At 44.7% G+C, this 17861-nt stretch overlaps 1 protein-coding gene across 11 annotated transcripts in view; it reads right to left on the bottom strand.

The window, feature by feature from the left end:
* BRSK2 (BR serine/threonine kinase 2) overlaps positions 1-17861 on the bottom strand; it is a 1020916-nt gene that overhangs the window by 97979 nt on the left and 905076 nt on the right. For 7 of the 11 annotated variants that reach the window (XM_069623972.1, XM_069623974.1, XM_069623973.1 and 4 more), the window contains 2 exons: positions 8531-8591; positions 1284-1899 (listed from right to left, as the gene is read on the bottom strand). In XM_069623972.1, coding sequence (XP_069480073.1) covers positions 1284-1899; positions 8531-8591 — 677 coding nt within the window. The remainder of the gene's footprint in view (positions 1-1283; positions 1900-8530; positions 8592-17861) is intronic. The other 4 variants (XM_069623978.1, XM_069623979.1, XM_069623981.1 and 1 more) reach the window with 1 other exon arrangement.

Raw genomic sequence — 17861 nt, 5'->3', positions numbered from 1 at the left:
TTCAGGGACGACATCAACGGGCGTGGGAATGGCGAGTGGATAGTTATCACTTCACACACCGTTGAATTTGAACAACCTTTTCAACTCACACACTTACTCAATCATCCAAACTGTGTAGCCATGTGTCCCACTAAAAAGAAAAAGGCAAAGCCTGCCACTCGTTAAAAACTGTTAGGACTGCTTCACTCAATTCAATAGGGAAACTCAATAGGGAAAACTCAGAAAAGTGTGGTCCAAGACCAGAGAGGGATACAGAGAACATGCTTGATATAGTTTATACCACCTACCACAAAACAATGTGTGCAGCAAAACAGACTCATCCTCCAAAACATATGCAGAAGTCAGCCAGAAACAGGAGCTACCGACCTGCTCCCCCAGTCATAAACACACGCAAATGCACAGCCGCACCCATTTCCAAACCCTGCAGTTTTGCAATAACCTCCCCAACTTCTTCAATAATGGTGTTTGCCACTTTGCTCCAGAGCAAAACAGCCTCCTCAAAACGCCACACCCTTAGCCCATCTACAATGTCATGTCCGTGGATTATGTCACCACTCTCTACCTAACAATAGTGTGCAGCCATTCCAAGAATCAGAAGACCACTCGCAAGCGGCCAGAGCACCCGTGCCTTGGAAATGATTGGCCAACCCGTGGAAGCTTTCATTTACAGCCCCCACGCCTAGATTCCATGCAGCACTCCCTTAAATAGTTCCTGAAGCTCCTTCTGCCTGCTAGAGAAGGCCTCTCTTCGTTCCAAAGAACAAGGTGCCTACCTACAAATCGCGGCCTTCCCTGGGATGGCCAAAACAGTAGGTACCGTTAAACCGAAATCCCACAATTTCTTTTAATTGTTCAGCATTTATTCTTTTGTAGATTTGAGCTCTTTTGATGTCATGGTACACACCCAGAAGTGGTTTCCCAGGAGGTAATCGGATAATTCGAAAGCTGGTAAATGTGAGAAGAGTCAATAACATTTCAGAAGTGACAATGTACTTTTCAAAGACACCAACCTCTCTAGCGCCACTGCTTTTTTTCCTCTTAATCTTTCCCTTTTTCATTCTCGGACACTAGTACCCTTCTGCGTCTCGCCATCCTCGTTCAACCCACCACCCGCAACTTTACTTCCATTTAAACCCCCACAATTTTCAGCTTTCCTCATGGCAATTAAACTTGGAAAGGGCTACATAAAGAGACTATACTCCGACTTTACAGAGTGGTGGTTACAGAAACAGAGGACATGATAGCCAAACAGTAATAGAAAGACTGTTTCTTTTTTGACTTACCCTGTAATTTCCGGCGGTGGAAGCGTGGTGACCCAAGGAAGCTGTTCTTGATGGAGTTGAGTCGCGTCCTCCAGGGCATACCCCCGATGCTGGGACTGGAAGGCGGCGTCGGGTTCGGCGTGCCAGCGGGGCTCTCTTTGGGCGTGTGCACAGGTGTCCCCTTCGGAGTGGGGAGAGGGCTCCCCCTCGGAGAAGGGTGGGGGGTGACCTGTATCGTGGGAATAGATTTGGTGTGCCCATCAGTACTATACGGATTTAACCGAATTGGAGACATTGGGGCAGTGTGTGCCGTTGGGACTGTGATTTTGGGGCTGAAGTTTGCCGTGGTGGCAGGCAGGCGGTTGTGAGCATTTTGCGAGGGGATGTTCCGTGTAGGCGAGGCGTTGGAGCGGCTGGCGGGAAGCGGGTTGGATTTGGTCGACTGGATGGGCTTCTCAGCCAGCTTGTTCTTTGTTGGCAAAGTCTGCGTCTTGGGATTGGGCGACATCCCCGGCTTTGGCTGGAGTATGTGGCCCGGCCTCACATTCCTACAGGCATCGGGATCCAAGGTCACCTGGGGGCGGGGTGGAAAAGGGTGGTTGGGGTTTTGAGGGGGAATGAAGAACTTTCTGATAGGCTAGGAGACAAAACGCAAAGAGGGGAAACGGAAGAAAGAAAGAGAACCCATGCAATTTCACGAGCATGTGTGCAGCCACCCAGTGAAGGTGCATGCCAGTGGAGAAGCACGTTCCCATTGTCAAAGTGATGAAATGACATCCAAAAGATGGGGAAAGTAAAGGGACAGTCAAGGGATGAATGGGGTGAGGTATGTTTGCAAAGGAACAAAATGAATGGTAAAAAAAAAAAGAACAACAAAAACAAGAGACATGCAGTTAGCTGGGAAATGCAGCAAATTCAAACACAAGCAGCAACAACAACAGCAGCAGCAGCAACCAAAACCCACAGGGAGTGCATCAGTCCCCCCAAAACATACACAGGCAAAGCAAAACGTGTGAGGTGTGGGGGTCAGTGCTCAACAAGCATCTAGCATGCAGCGTATGAAGATATGCAAGATGGCGCTGGGAGGGCAGCGGGTCAAAAAATATGTGCCAGTGGTTGCTTCTTCTGAATTTTAGCCATTCATGACATTATGCCTTGGGGCAGGATATACAGGATGGCCTCTTTGTATACACCCCACTCTATTTTGGTGATGTTCTCCATAGCAATGACATTACTTCCTCTCTACTTCTGCCCTCAGGAATGCATTCTGGGAAGCAATGGTTGCATTAACTTCTCAATGCAGGCACTCCATTCACTTTGTAGCCTGAGAAAGGAAAAGCAGCCTTCCCAATTAATATCTGTCCTAGCAATGAAAAAGTCTTCGAAAGGAATGATGCCTTTCATGGAGCGACAGACTGTTTCACTCAGCTCCATCTTGTCAGCCCAGAGGGAAAACTAAATGATAGGGGCAGGTAAGAGAGAAAACTTGGCTATAGGAGCTCGGGTTTTGATGAAATCTGTAGATCCACAGGATCCTATACATTTTTTAACCATATGAAATTCACTCAGATAAAACGAGGTCCAGCAGATGGGGGATCCCTACTCACTAATAACAGGACATATATATTATACTCTTGTCTGGTAATCATCAACACAAGGGTGAGTACTAGCAAACATCCCCAAAATCAGACCCAATCATCATGCCTCTATGCAGTTCTGTTCAACAACTTTAGAGCCCATTTTATGGCAATTGGTCTTCAGCCAATGCCCTGCTTCTACCAAGAATGGTCTGACGCTGGGTCACTCCCTGATGAGGACCTCTCATTGGGGTGCCCACTCAACACCACAGCCAAAGGTATTCCCCATTTCCTGTAGCTTAGCCAAACAATGTTCAGATGTTTTTGATTTTGAGCTTGACAAGGTATAGTAACAAACAATAAGTCACTGGAAAAACTCATTAGATTCAAAGTTCAATAAAAGCCAGTTCATACAATAACATCTGAAACCACAGAAATCTACCACCAAAATAAAATACCGAAAAAGCAATCCTTCATCAACTTCCCAGATGACCCAAAACACTAATTTTGCAATTATCTATTAAGATTTCAGCAATGAAACTGCTGATCTTCATCAATTTAATTTAAGAAAATGTGTTACCGATTATGTAGCTGGCAAAATGTCTTGGACTTCATTTCCCATCAGCCTCAGTCAACACAGGAAGTGGTGTAGGATGAAGGAAGGTGTAGTCCAAAACAACTGAATGGCCACATTATGAGTTATAATGACAAATGCCCTCACTTAACAAAACAAACCCATCTGGTAATTTGCAACTAAATAAAATAACCACAGATCATCAACTAACATAATTAGATGCAAACAATCATCAAACACTGCATCTAGGCAACAGTCAACCAATGGAAATAACACAAACTTAGCATCTAAGACTAAAAAAACACTCTATAAAGAGAAACACGTTTCTAAATTGTTCACACTAAAAAATGTTCCCAGAGACAGTTGTCCAAGTCAACATATGATATTAATGCTAACCTGAAGGGCAAGGGGCTCAGAAGCAGGCACTTCACTTCATTAAAGCCAGCTTTTTCAGAAGATCATTACACAGTCCTCAAAAAGCCATTACAGTCGACCAACCATCAGCAGAGACCTGATAGTGGTGCAGGATATCTTTAAAGATATCTATTAACTTGTTATGAAATTAAATATCATTCCAGTAGTCTGAAGTCTAAACCACATCACCCGCGCAGTATTCTGGCATCTAAATCCTAGACAAAATATCAGCAATCAGCTCATCAAAACTAATCAACCGTTACATAGCCTGTGATTTAACTATAAATCACCCGGTCAGTAATCAGCCATCTAAAACCAAAAGTCAATCAAATCTGACATCGAAAACAAAAGTAACCCATCAGAAATCGATAATTTCAAACAAAAGTAACCCATCAGAAATCGATAATTTTAAACAAAAGTAACCCTCCAAAATTCTGCCGTGCAAAAGGAACCAAACAGTGACAAATTACCCAAAACAAATCTAGCCCGTTACAAATGTTACATGCACAGCAAAACAAAGCCATCAGTAAATCTGTCTTCCAAAGCAAAGCCAAAGCCGCAATGAGCAAACATCAAAAATACAAACATAAATCAGCCTGTAAGCAGTGTAAACTATATTCATCAGGAAACGAATATTAAAGCTAAATTCAACCCTCAGCGATTATTCACTCAATACTGATCTGCTTTCTGAAATGTAACTAGGACATCTGTGACTAGTTGTCCAAGTGAAATCTTCAGTAACCTATCCTATCATCCAAAACAAATCCAATTCTACTCTAAACTGTAATCTACAACAATGTGACTGCATGCTTAATATGGCAATTTAAACGAAACTCACTGCTCAGTAATCTGCGATTATAATGCTAGACTCAACCATCAGCAAATTTTACTAACCCCTCCGAACTCAACTGTAAAAAGTGAATACCAGTAATCCGAACATCTAAAATTAAAAAAGCCAAACAGGTCATGAAAAAGGCAATGAAACTCCATTGACAATGTAAAACAGCAACAAATCACTCTAAGCAATCAAAGTTAGAATTGTATAGTTTTAGAATGTCTACTCTGAAGACATTTCAATTTGTTTATGCAGGGATCTGCTTCCAATTTTAATCCTCACAACGATTTCCCCATGAAAACAATGAACTGTAGCAAGTGTTTCATTGAGACCAGGCAAAATAATAACACATGAACACCGCAATAACACGCGTCATAGGTGACAGAGCTGAGCAAGTAAAGCAGGCTATCAGGAAGCACTGGGAGGAAGCAGGGTTGGAAGCAAGCGTAGCGGTTGTGCACGATTCAGGCAACACTGGTTCTCAGGCAGCATGAAGATGGTATGAAAAGGCCTGTTGCCCGGCACACAGATGCACACAAAGCAGGTAGTTGGTTGTGAAATATATGTCTCCTTCCTTGAACCCAAGAAAGGAAAGTATGCGTGTGACAGTGAGAAATTCAAACTCACTCCAGAGTGTACGGAATGCGTCCTCTGGAGTACTCCACAGTTTCTAATTCTCTGTTGCTGGTTGAATGCCTAAAAGGAAGTGGCCTTCACCTATATCATGGTAGCATATACATAATGTCAAGGGATGGTTACCCTTCACTGCCTAACAGAATGTCCTGTGTATTCACACACCGGCCTCCTCCTAGCCACCGACACCCAACATAATGTACTCTCTTCCACCATTGAATATATCTACTAAATCTTTCACTCAGTCACACATTTACTTTCCCTTAACTCTCGCTTCCTTATGTGCCCCCACATTTTCCCTCACAAACCGATTTTTACAATCAATCTTAAACCATGTAAGCAAGCTCAGCAACCACAAATTTTCACTGACAATCACTGAAAGGTAAAATCCCAGTCAGTAATTTAATCATTCACCCTTTCCAACTCAATCACCCAGGCATGGATTAACCCACTGAACTTTAAAAATATGTTCTTTACCACACCTACTGATCACTCAGCTAAACATGGCCATTTGATTAATCAGTCACTACGTTTACACACAAACAAAATCACAGAATCACTCACTCAACCAACTCACCCATAAATGACCCAATCATGCAACGGCAAAATAAAAATGATTGACCTCTTTACAGATTCCATGCATCCCACAAACCAATCGATGTCAATAGTCCCAAAGGAATCAGTATGCCACCAATCTGCTGTCGAGTCCATGCCGACAAACTTTACCATTATGAATTCCTCCAATGTGCCAATCATTCACTCAAGTGCTCATTTAAACATTTCCCTTGAAGCCCAACCATACGCTGATCACCACATCACCATTGGTTCATGCTTGCCTAGTTAGCCGCCAATTCACCTTGCTATTACAAACAAATCACTTACCAAGTACCTAATTTCTCAATATGCAATTTGCGAGCCTGACCATAGACTAAATCCCAAACCCTGTCATATGCACTCTTATGTGCAAAACACAGATGTACTTAATGACTACCCATGCCCTAATAACCCATTTCGGTGAATTCATCATACCTGAGCCCTTTACACATTCACTCAATCATATATTCCCATTCACACATTCACTCATTCCCAAAACAAACCACTTGCCCACACAGCCGCTCTCCCACCCAATCCTTCAGCGGCCGAAATATCGACCTAACCAATCATTTGCCTGCAGAAATACTGAACCACTAATCTGCCTAGACGCTCATCTATCAAAACACTGTTTTACAGAAACACATTGGCATATTCATGTACCACCTTATCCAATCACTGCTCCCCCTAAGTACACAGCCCTATCAAGTCATTGCACTGCTCGAATACTCACCTATTCAATAATTGCACTGCAATAAATACTCAGAAGACTAATCATCCTTCTACTAACTTACAGACTTTCCAAATCATACATTATCCAAATCATTGGAAACACATTCCACCCAATCATACTGCTACTGAATAATGCCCCTACTGAATACATCGCAGAAGCCAATCGCACACACAGGCATTCACCTACCTATCCAATCCTTCTGCGCCATTATGTTGCTTCACAATCACAAACCCACCAAGTTATTATCTGATAACATCTCACACCTACACACTTATTCAGTTAGCCAAACAGGCACCTACCCGATTATTCCGATACCAAATCCACACACACTAACACACATACCTTGCCAACCGTTCTACTACCTAGTCATGCAATCACTCTGCTCTTCTGCTACACAACCGCTTGCCTGTACAATGAATTCTCTAGCATAGATTTCACTTAACAGGGCCAACGAATCACACCCATACCCAACCAGCGTGTTACCCCCCCTTATGCATCTATTTTATCACTCCGCTACTCGGGGCCACAGCTCTCCATTTCTGCAGAAAATCAGTCTGATGTCTAATCATGGAACCTACCTAATCACACTGGCCTATAAACGTTCTTACGCAATCATTCTGCTACCCAGACACACACTACTCAATAATGCTGCACACAAGTCTGCACTTGATCGACCCACTAAATGGTGTACATTGTTTGTTACTCCTTCCTGTGGAAACGGAAGACAATATTGTTAGCTGTGGCAAGTACGTGCATGGTAGCCATGGGAACTTGTATTAGTGCTACTTAAGTGGAGCTTATGTGTATTTCAATAACCAAGAATGTGTCAATCCTCTAAATGACCGATGGGACCTTGTGTGCCTTTTACTGGCTAACTACCTTTCCTAGTGACAACATATTTACCACTTCAATATCCTAAATACAGGATCTTTCTGGGGATTTTAACATGACTGCAGCATTTACTAAGTTTGATGGATAAGTTGAAGGGGTAATGGCACACCAGCTCTTCTGCTGAAGGAGAGCCTTTGTGACCATACGAGTATTACATTGACTCAGGTCTTGGAGGGAACAAACCTGGGTTTAACAACAACTGCTAGTGGAACAGTAGAGCATTGCACTGACTGGGTTCCTGAGAAGAGCAGGCATTGGCAGAGAACTGGCACCTAAAGGCAGTCCAGGTTATTATTTAAATGGTTAAGCTCTTAGAGGACCAGGTACTAGAATGGGGCTAATAACAAAAGTCACAGAAGGGCAAAGGTCATGGAGACAGCAAAAAAAGACAACAGTGCATTAGTGAACTATTGTGTCGAGTAAAGCCCAGCATTGGAAGACATGGGTGCAGCAATGAAGAAACATGGTATTGCATTGGCTGAGGTCTTCGAGGGGGTCTGCCTATCCTATGCCTCTGCTGAGAGAGTGAGCTGGCAAAGAAGTGTTTGGAGAACACCATCTAGAGGAAAAGTAACCCTTGTGGGCGCATGGACATGGGTAGGCTAGTGCCAGAGCCAACTGGGCCGCAGAGGGATACTGTAAACGTCCTGGGAGAGGTGGTGGAAAGCGGTGCATGGCATTGCACTGGAGGCGTTGCAATGGATGTAGGGATGGGTGGGATGTGCAGAATGCCTGCCAGGTAACAGTGAATGTCAAAATGCACCTTTGTATCTCAAACCAGTGGTGGACAGGCATAAAGGGAAAGCAGGGGATTCCCCAACATGGCGGCGCCATGGAAAACAATGTAGGCCTTTAAGAGACCTACTGGGAGGGTGTTCTGCCCATTTCCCTATAGGCCCATCCATCCCTCTATTTAAACACATGTAAGGCAGGCAACACATCAAACAGTAACCTTGAGAAGAGGTCAAAGAGTGCAACCTGAGGTGGCACCATGCTACTTGGAGGCACAACATTACTTACCCGCGGGCTACTGAGAGGGCTGGTGGATAGACCAGAGGAGGCGCCGCTGATGGACCGCGACCTGTGGAAACACAATAAAAAAGGCGAGTCTTGAGAAACTGCTCTAGCGTGAAGGATGGGCAGGGGGAAGGGGGAAACTGAGGGGGATGAGAAAGGGAAACGTTAGGTCACATGCACAGGGAAGCAGGTGAAGTGACTGCTGGGGAGCAAACGGGCGGCAGCCATCTTTCCTCCAGGGTAAAGAGCAGGGATGGCAACCCAAAGTGGTCATTAATAGAGCATCATTTGAACTGTAACTGATTATAGGGGAAGGAAATGAAGCAGAGGGAGAGCGAGAAAGAAAAAAGAAAACGAGTGAGAGCGAGAGCGTGAGGGGAGGAGCAAAAGAGAGAAGACGTTTACCATGGATAATTCAGAATGACTGGGCAGCAGGACGCCCAGGGCCACAGTTACAGAGAAGTTCGGGAGACATGATAGCCTTCCGTTACATTCGTTAAGCAGTAATTAAAGAGATGGGCAGAGCACCAACCCCTGTGTGCCTTTGCCGTCTCACCAGACAAGAGGATTGGATAATCCGCGTCAATCAGACACCTGATGGCAAGTGGAAGAAGCGTCCAGATGTCGGTTGAGCATCTTGAAGGACAGACCTAAGTCACACTGTCCACGAATTAATTAGCATCTAATAACGCTGGCCTCCTCTTATGAGGTGTGTGCATTTTACAGTTTTTATTGTAGGCAAAGAAAGGGGGTGCTTCTGCGATTGCAGTGCCAAGCAAAGGGGGCAGGTCGGATTCCAGTGGAGAGAAAAATGCGTGTAGACATTTGCTGAGGGCGTATCGCCCCCTACAGGTACAGCATGTCTAAGAGAAATCAAGATACCATAGATTTACTTTTCAGAGTGATCATCCCTGAAAGTGCAGGACATCCCTGCACTTAGTATCACACCCAGTCTAGCACACTGTCACACCAATGTTCACTGAATCACAATCTGAAAGGCAGGAGGATCTTGCAGGGTACTGACCCAATATCAAAGAGCCGCTCCCCTCAGCCGTCCGTCGCCCCCGCCATGTTTCAGAGTTTCATGAGTCCCTCATCATAGAACCAAACATAACTTACTCAGACCAGACACACAAAATGGCCTCACATTGGAGCAGTGCCTTGATAACATTCTCATGCTCGCTTCACAAGTGTTCATGAACGGCTCTATATCCTCAGTGGCTCCATGAGTGGCATCCTTTGGTCCTTCATACCTCGACCTCAGTCCTCACTTCCAGTGTTCCTCAGGATCATTAAGCCCAGCCCCAAAAAATTATTCACTTTAAATATATTCAAATCTGGAAAATACCCATTGGCCCCCTAGCAACATAATGACGTATAAAAACACAATCAATCTCAAACCTGGCTTTCAGTTCAGCGTTATTGGAACAGCGATGCCCCACTTTGTGGAACCCAGAACCATACCTGACCCAGCGTACGCTGGATGTAGCCACTCTCGAGACATGCAATCCTAACCCATACATTCTGTAGCGAGTAGACCTAGATCAGGGGTCTGCGACATGCGGTACTCCAGATGGTTTGGACTACAACTCACATGCTCCCTCACCATTGACAATACAGGCAATTGCTCCTGGGACCTGTAGTCCAAAACACCTGGAGAGCCAAACGTGCAGACCCCTGACTAAATGGTAGCAGTACAGGCCTTAAACATGCCAGCTTTGTCAGCGGCCTTGCACACCATCGACCACATTGCTCCCCCAGTCCATATGCCTCATCGTGGTTTGCGGGTTCTCCCGCTAGACTGACAGGGAGCGGTATTTCCTAACTAGCTGGAAACACGCTGTCAAGCTGGCAACATTTCAAGCAGAACTCCAAGAATACTTTTCCTGGCGTTCCACAGGCATGTAATGTTTCCCTATTCTCTACAAGACATATCTGCCCCTCCCCACCCCCGAACACCCCCCGCCCAGCCTTTGTTGATAGCTGTGGCTTGTATGAATTGCATAAATGTTGCATAAGTAGAATGTTTAGCACTCCGTCTTGGCTAAAAACAGAATTCTACTGAAGGACAAATATATTGAGATCTGACCTGTCCCTTTGAGATACTTTGTTGGATCAGGTTCCCCTTGAGAGCAACATGTTGCCCATCATTGATAAAGATCTCTCCAGTGCTTTTCACATCACACAAGTTGTGACGAGAGTTTCAATCACTTAAATCTGCTCAGATGATCCGAGCCTTTTCTTGCTTTCCCTCCAACCATCAGCGCAGTCACCACCCTAGTACTTTTCCACCTTGAAAATGCCTATGTCATAGCGCTCGGCCCTCCATTGCAGTTGGCAATATTTTGCGACGCTCGATTAAGCCTGATCTGTGTTTCCCATAGTTTTCCTATGGTTTGAGTAACATGGTGGTCCTGCAGCACTGTGCCCGTGTTTGTTTTCAGTGTTTCAGCGTGGTGTCAGATCTACTTGTTTCCAGTTTTGTCTGCAGTTTTATTGATTGATATTGATATTGTATTTGTATCGCGCTCGTACACACGTGTTTCAGAGCGCGATGAGGAAAGGGAGGGGAACAAGGGAGAACAAAACAATGATCTTACTAGGCCCAGTTACATTGAGAACGCGCAAGAGCATGGGGAGGGAAAGAGGAAAGTGCATGGGAGGGGGAGAAGTGGAAAGTGCTGAGCAAAGGAATACTAAATAAATAAATAAATAAATAATAAAAAGCAACACAACAGCGGTAGTGCAGCCAGTAAGTGGCAAGCGCTAGGTTTAAGGCAAGAGACAGTGTGTGTCTGATAAGTGCAGAAAAAAGGGGGGGCTGTAGGGTAACAGATACAGACCCCAGTGCAAGAGATTGCCAGGAGGCAGTGCAGGTGGGGTGCATGGTGAGCAGGTACCTGGGCCCAAAAGTCAGAGAGTAAACAGGTGCACGATGCCGAGACAGTACAGATCAGCAGAGGAGAGGAGGATCAAAGGCAGAAGCAAAGAGGAAGGTCTCAAGATGCTTCTGGAACCAGAGATGGTGCTCCTCAAGTTTCAGAGTGGCAGGGAGGCTGTTCCAGAGGGAGGCCCCAGCTGAAGACAGAGATCTTCCGCCAACTTGTTTCTTTGAAAAACGACTGACCCTGAGGGAGTAAAAGGTGGAGGAGAAAATAACTCGGGGGGGGGGGGGGGGGGTTTGAGGGGAAGGTATTTACCGAGGAACAGCTGAAGGTATTTTGGACCCAGGCCCCAGGAAGCCTTGTGGACAATGCAAAGGGTCTTGAATGTAATCCTTGCAGCCACTGGGAGCCAGTGGAGAGATTTCAGGGCTGGAGAGATGATCCAAGGCTTGAGGCCAATGACAAGTCTCACAGTCCTGTTCTGGATAAGTTGCAAAGGCCGGGGAGTAGAAGCAGGTACATTTAGAAAGAGGCTGTTGCAATAATCCAACCTAGAGAGAACCAGGGCTCAAGAGACAGTGAGCTTCTGGGGGAAGGAGAGGAAAGGCAGAATACCTCTGAGGAGGTGCAGTAGGAAGTTTGACTTTTTAGAGACATCAGAGATGTGGGCAGAGAAGGAAAGAGTGGAGTCAAACAGACCGTTACTTTCATGAACCTTCAATAATAGGAAACATAAGACCTAGAATCAAGGCTGAAGAATGCTGCATTGTGTCGGAGGCACCAAGGGCTCTCCTGCTTCGATAGTCAAGGTGGTGAGAATCGTTTACCACCATGGTACTGTTCTTGACTCCTACAACAAAGAAGCGCCAGTGAAGTCAGTACAGCCAGTGAGTTGGGGAGACTGACACCAGGCCGGTCTGTGTTGAAGCCAAAGTTGCAAGAGGCAACATTGTATAATGAAATCTGAAGAGAACAGTGTATGAAGCATATGTGGCAAGCGACGTGAACACAATTCATTAGCACATGAGTGTTTGAACTTTGAAGCCAAGATACAATACTGCAGACAGAGTAGTCCGGCAAAACATGGATGCTCAGTCGAAAGTCTCCGTTAGGTATCCAGCTGAAAGGTCGCAATTGAGAAGAGTGATAGAGAATTGTCAAATCAGAGTGGTCCTGCAACAGGTAAAGCAAAAACCCTGTGCACATTCAAAAGTCTTCAATAGTTGATGAAATCTTATAGGAAGTTGGTCCGAGCCCAGCAGAGGGAGATCAGCTAAAAGCATTTGGTTAAAGCAAGTTTGTGTTATGAACATTGCGTTAAAGGGAATCTGAGCCCGACCTAGGGGGATCGAGATCTGAGCTTGACCGAGGGGGATCTGAGCCTGACCGAGGGGGATTCGCAGTAAACCGCGAGTCAACAGAGAACGAATACCCTACGAGGAATTAGATGCATAAATAATGTACAAACATTGTGTTGAAAGGATCTGAGCCTGGCTGAGGAGGATCTGAGGTGAATAGCGAATCACCTAAGAACTGGAGTACTTGTGATACCATGAAGGAGGAAAATAACTTGTTGTTTGCTTGTCACATCAGGCCCTCTGAATGAAGAGACTTCTATTGGAAAAGAGAGTTGTGCACGAAGGCCCTGATGCTAATGATTGAACTGTATCCTCATGCTAGATAAGCCAGTAACTGTGCTAAGCTTGAGTGTACCACCTTGTCCCGTGCTGAAAACGTGGAGAAGGGAGGCCAATGGCCTGAACATCCTGACAAATTTGTATCTGACAGAAAATAGAACACAATTGTATTTTGACTCTATAGGAACACATCTCCAAAGGATTCTCTTTTTGTTTTCCTTTTAACATCTAATGTATTGTCATTATTTTCTTTACCATCTGTTGAAAAGGGAAAAAAACAAACCTCACTTCAGAAGGTTTTCTCATCGGACTTCAACTCATTAATGTGCAAGTGCAATATTAAGCTTTGGACCGGCACAATAATGAGCATTGAAATGCCGCCCTCACTACCAGTCCCTTCCTCTACTAAGTATCTTTCTTTTCATTATGTCCTCCATTTTCAACGCTTCCTACCTACCAGTCTGAGAAGCACGCTGCTTCCTCTTGTTGCCTTGTTCGAACAACAACCAATTACCGTTCAGTTGCTGCCCTTATACAGAAAAACGGCCGCATGCCTTTGCGATGCTGCACTTACGTTGTTACACACTTGCAACATGTAATTGCATTCATGCTGGCGCATTGCCTTTTTTCACTGCAAAAAAGGATTGAGGGGAGCCCCGGTAAGCCTTCTTTTTTTAAACTATACACCATACCCCGTTTAGGTTTATTTCATGTGTTAACTTTAAATAAGAAAACGATGCACCAATGTGTTTACATCATGAAGACATGAAGACATGTCACCAGATAAACACCCTACAACATGTGCTCATATTTATTGATTCACTAAATGATTTATAGCCTCAATGGTCCAAATCCTTCCCTTCACAAAATGTAACTGATCCTTACTAACATGCTGCGCCAATATTTAAGTACTAGCATGCATCCATAACACTTAGCACCCGACCCTTCCACGCGTTTACTTAACCTACTTGGTGTACAATACATTCTATGGTGTATACAAAATTGCATTTGTGGCAAGTTGGAGGCGTTACATTTCTGACAGCTTAGAGTCAGGTCCTTACAGAGAGTACTGTGTAACGTAATTGCTGATTCCCTTTACCAATGTATCCATACAGCGTCATCCCGCTTGATACCGCCATATATTAACTTTTACACATAACTGAAACATATCCTTTAACACCATCTTCTAAAAGCAACTCTTTCACAGCACACACATCATCCATCCTATCAATTGTTAGACTTTTTATCACACGCTTGATACCTATTCTTTGGTGGAAGTTGGTGTGCAATGAAAATAATTTCACCACCTTTCTGCCGCCATTAAACCCTTACATCTTATCAAATATTGCCACTACATTTGGGTTGGCCCATACATGATACTTAAGGTTCCTGGGTCCGAATTGTTTCCAAATGTTCTGACAAAGGACTGAAAGAAAATGTTCAATTTCTGACGTGGATTCATCTCTAAAGTTAGTGGGTAACATTTAAGAGTGCATGCCCGGTCTTCGTATGTGGGGAAACTATTGTGGAAAATCGAAGGCCATCTTCATATTTTGAATGCAGTAAGAACAGCAGCCCAATAATGATTCTGAAGATTAGGATGGGCCACCAATCCATCCTTGATCACTGCAGCCCAATAATGATTCTGAAGATTAGGATGGGCCACCAATCCATCCTTGATCATTCTGGCTACTTTCCTGCAATCCATCCTTGATCATTCTGGCTACTTTCCTGCAATCCATCCTTGATCATTCTGGCTACTTTCCTGCAATCCACCTTTCATAATTCTGGCTACTTTCCTGCAATCCATCCTTGATCATTCTGGCTACTTTCCTGCAAGCCAACCTTGGATTCCTTCCTCTGCACAGAGGACTCGTTTTTTATTGTCTGTATCTATCTGGAGCAAGTATGGCAGGGAGTGAAATCGGAATAACCCCTTAGGGAATACCCTCTTATTTACTGCAATGTCAAACATTAGATCCAAGTGTATATACCTCCAGCTATTCAAAATTGTCCGTACTTTCAATAGTATTGAACCATAATTTAAATGATTCCAATCCCCCCTCATCCCATGTATTTGCAAACCTAATCCCAACATATTCGAAATGATGCATCTGCCTCCTAATGCAATGTTTTTCCTTGAACATAACCAAAGGAAATATTAGGGATTCATTGAGTAAGTAGACCAGGTTGGGGCTACAAAACCCACGCCATATTTATTGTATAGGGTTGCAATTCTATTCTTTCTGATGCATAACAATTATATAACAAAATAACAAACTGTGCCCCAGCTCAGTGGAAGCCCAGGAAAGTTCTAATTTGGGGACTGGAAATTGGAAAAACAACACATTGCTTACAACTTGGTAGGCAGTTTAATTCCTTTTCCTGAAATCATGATGTTTGGTAACATTGACTCTTAGGGAATAGTGGACCTTGTACTCCACTCCAGGAAACCTATGTGATTTCACTTCAGCTAACCTTCCTTTCAAAGGTTGCATTGGAATCTTGACAACAATGTCTTTTGTGCATCATCTATTTCTTTGGCACTGCACAAACTCTTCAATTTTTACAATATAATCACATCTCCATGTAGCCTGACCTGAGACAGGTTTTCCTTTTTCTTTTATTCAGGCTTCAAAGCCTGACAAAATATTGGATATCAGTAAAATGTGAGGAATCCGAGTAGTTTGCCACTGCTCCCCAAGGGGGAGCCACCACCAGTGGGACTAGGAAGGTGAACCCACTATGCTTAACACCGCCTAGGGGTACAGGGTAAGTGGGATCCCTCTGGAGGTAACTTCACCTAAGGGGGCATGGAAACCCCAGAGAGAGACTTAAGTCAAGTCTTTTCCACAGAGACTAACACCGATATGAAGTATGCAGGGACTAAGATGTGCAAGAACCCTTTAACAATGGCTGGCTTGCCGTTTGACCAAACTTAATTTCATCCTCTCTAGGGAAAACTGCAGAACGACCAAAGACTCAGCCTCCACAAGTCACGTCAAGCGAGGAACCAGTCAGGAAGGAGTATCCACGTAGCCCACAGAGTTTAATTATGCTGCTGTGCACATTGAAGAGAGAGTGGCTCCGAGAATCAGAACGCCTGTCGTAGCGTCACGCCCAAGGTTTGCACTAGGAAATTGCAAAGCTGTCCCGCAGGTGAGAAACCAGAGCTGTGGGGTGTGGCAACTCAAGCAAGAACGAAATACCTCAGTGGGCCAAGGCAGAACCCAGAGGAGGAACCACCCACAAGCTTCCATACTGAGCAAGTGGGAACCAGGAGGAGATGTCCACTTCCATGGAGTCCAGTTGAGAAATCGGGTAAGCATCTCTGCAGAGAGTTAAGTGTCATTTGGCCTCCATAGCCCTCTCAGGGAGCACCGCTTGGTAGATACAGTACGCAGTGGCTTCCGAGGAATAGGAGGCGGGTGGCAACGCTAGAGGGAAGAGACCCAGAGGGTGCGGGGGAGAGGGAAAAGAGGAAGCAAGTTCCAGTGAAGGGGAGTGAGAAGGGGAAAATCTGCAGAGCACAGAGAGTCTGAGAACACCCCATAGTGGGGTGTAAGAAGGAGAAGAGCCACAGAGTGTGAAGAAACTGAAAAGCCAAAGAGTGGGGAAAACAACTGAAACGAGAGAAGCCCCAGCGTGGGGAAGAAACAAAGAAGCCCCAGAGTGGGGAGAGAAATCAAAGGAAACCCCGGTGTGGGGATGACACAGGAGAACCCCAGAGTGGGGTGAGAAAACTAAAGAAACTCTGAGATGGGGAAAGAACAGAGAAGCCCCAGAGTGAGGAAAGAAACCAAACAAAATCCTGGTGTGGGGAAAAAGCTATAAGAAGCCCCAGAATGGGAGGGGAAACAGCAAGAACTGTCACAAGGGTTTGTGAGGTCTGGGGCAAAACATTTGGTGAGGCACGCTCGCTATTTATTTGTACTGTCCCAGTGGCTACGCAACCAACAGGAGTCACAAGGAGTTTCACAGGTTTAATGTATGGAGGAATCCAAATTTGGTTTATTATGAATGCAAATACAAAAACGTAATGCCCCCAAACCGGAGAGAGTTTTATTCTTGGCTATATATATATCTGTGTGTAGGTGCGTCTACCGAGTTGTTCCCTCTTTTCCTCCACTGTTTTCAGGTTCCACTCAACACAGGATCAATTGTAATGAGAATGGCCTAGAGCAGTGCCTCTATCCCCCTCGTCCTACCCCTTTCCATCTACTGGCTATGAGCCATATGAGTTACTCTTACAGAGAAACTTAGAGACATAAAATACCCTGTATGTGGGGCCCATTCTAAGGGTTTTGGGGGCACAGACACATTTGAAACCCCTCTCAAACCATTAAAATGAAGGCATCCAACAATCTCTGTTCGACACACATCTCTCTCCATCCCAATCACAGCCCATAATTTGATGTCCTCTCCTTGCAGTGATCAAAATAAGCAGCTCCCTTCCTCTATAAAGGAATCAGGATAATGCATAAATGGCATTTGAAAGGCACATTAGCAGTCCACAGCGAGGGTACTTGTGTTCTAGGACAGGTGCAAAACTAATTTCAAGAACAGCAACCACAAAGAAGATATACCAACTGCAGCACACTTACAGGCCACAGGTCAGTAGCCGTATGTAGCCATATGAAAAAGGCACACGCACGCTAGCATAGATACAGATCAGATAACCAGCCTCACAGAGTATTTAAGTGCTCAAGCATGGGTACACGGCAGTGGATACAGTTTAGCAGTTGTCAGCATGGTCTACATTTGTAAACATAAGACAGAGATAAAAGTGGTCCATGGTTTTCAAATGGTGTT

Source organism: Ambystoma mexicanum, chromosome 11 (genome assembly GCF_040938575.1).
Source record: "Ambystoma mexicanum isolate Mex_15411 chromosome 11, UKY_AmexF1_1, whole genome shotgun sequence".
NCBI classification, from domain to species: domain Eukaryota; kingdom Metazoa; phylum Chordata; class Amphibia; order Caudata; family Ambystomatidae; genus Ambystoma; species Ambystoma mexicanum.
Note: the sequence above shows the minus strand (reverse complement) of the source record. Positions and strands in the feature narration are given on the sequence as shown.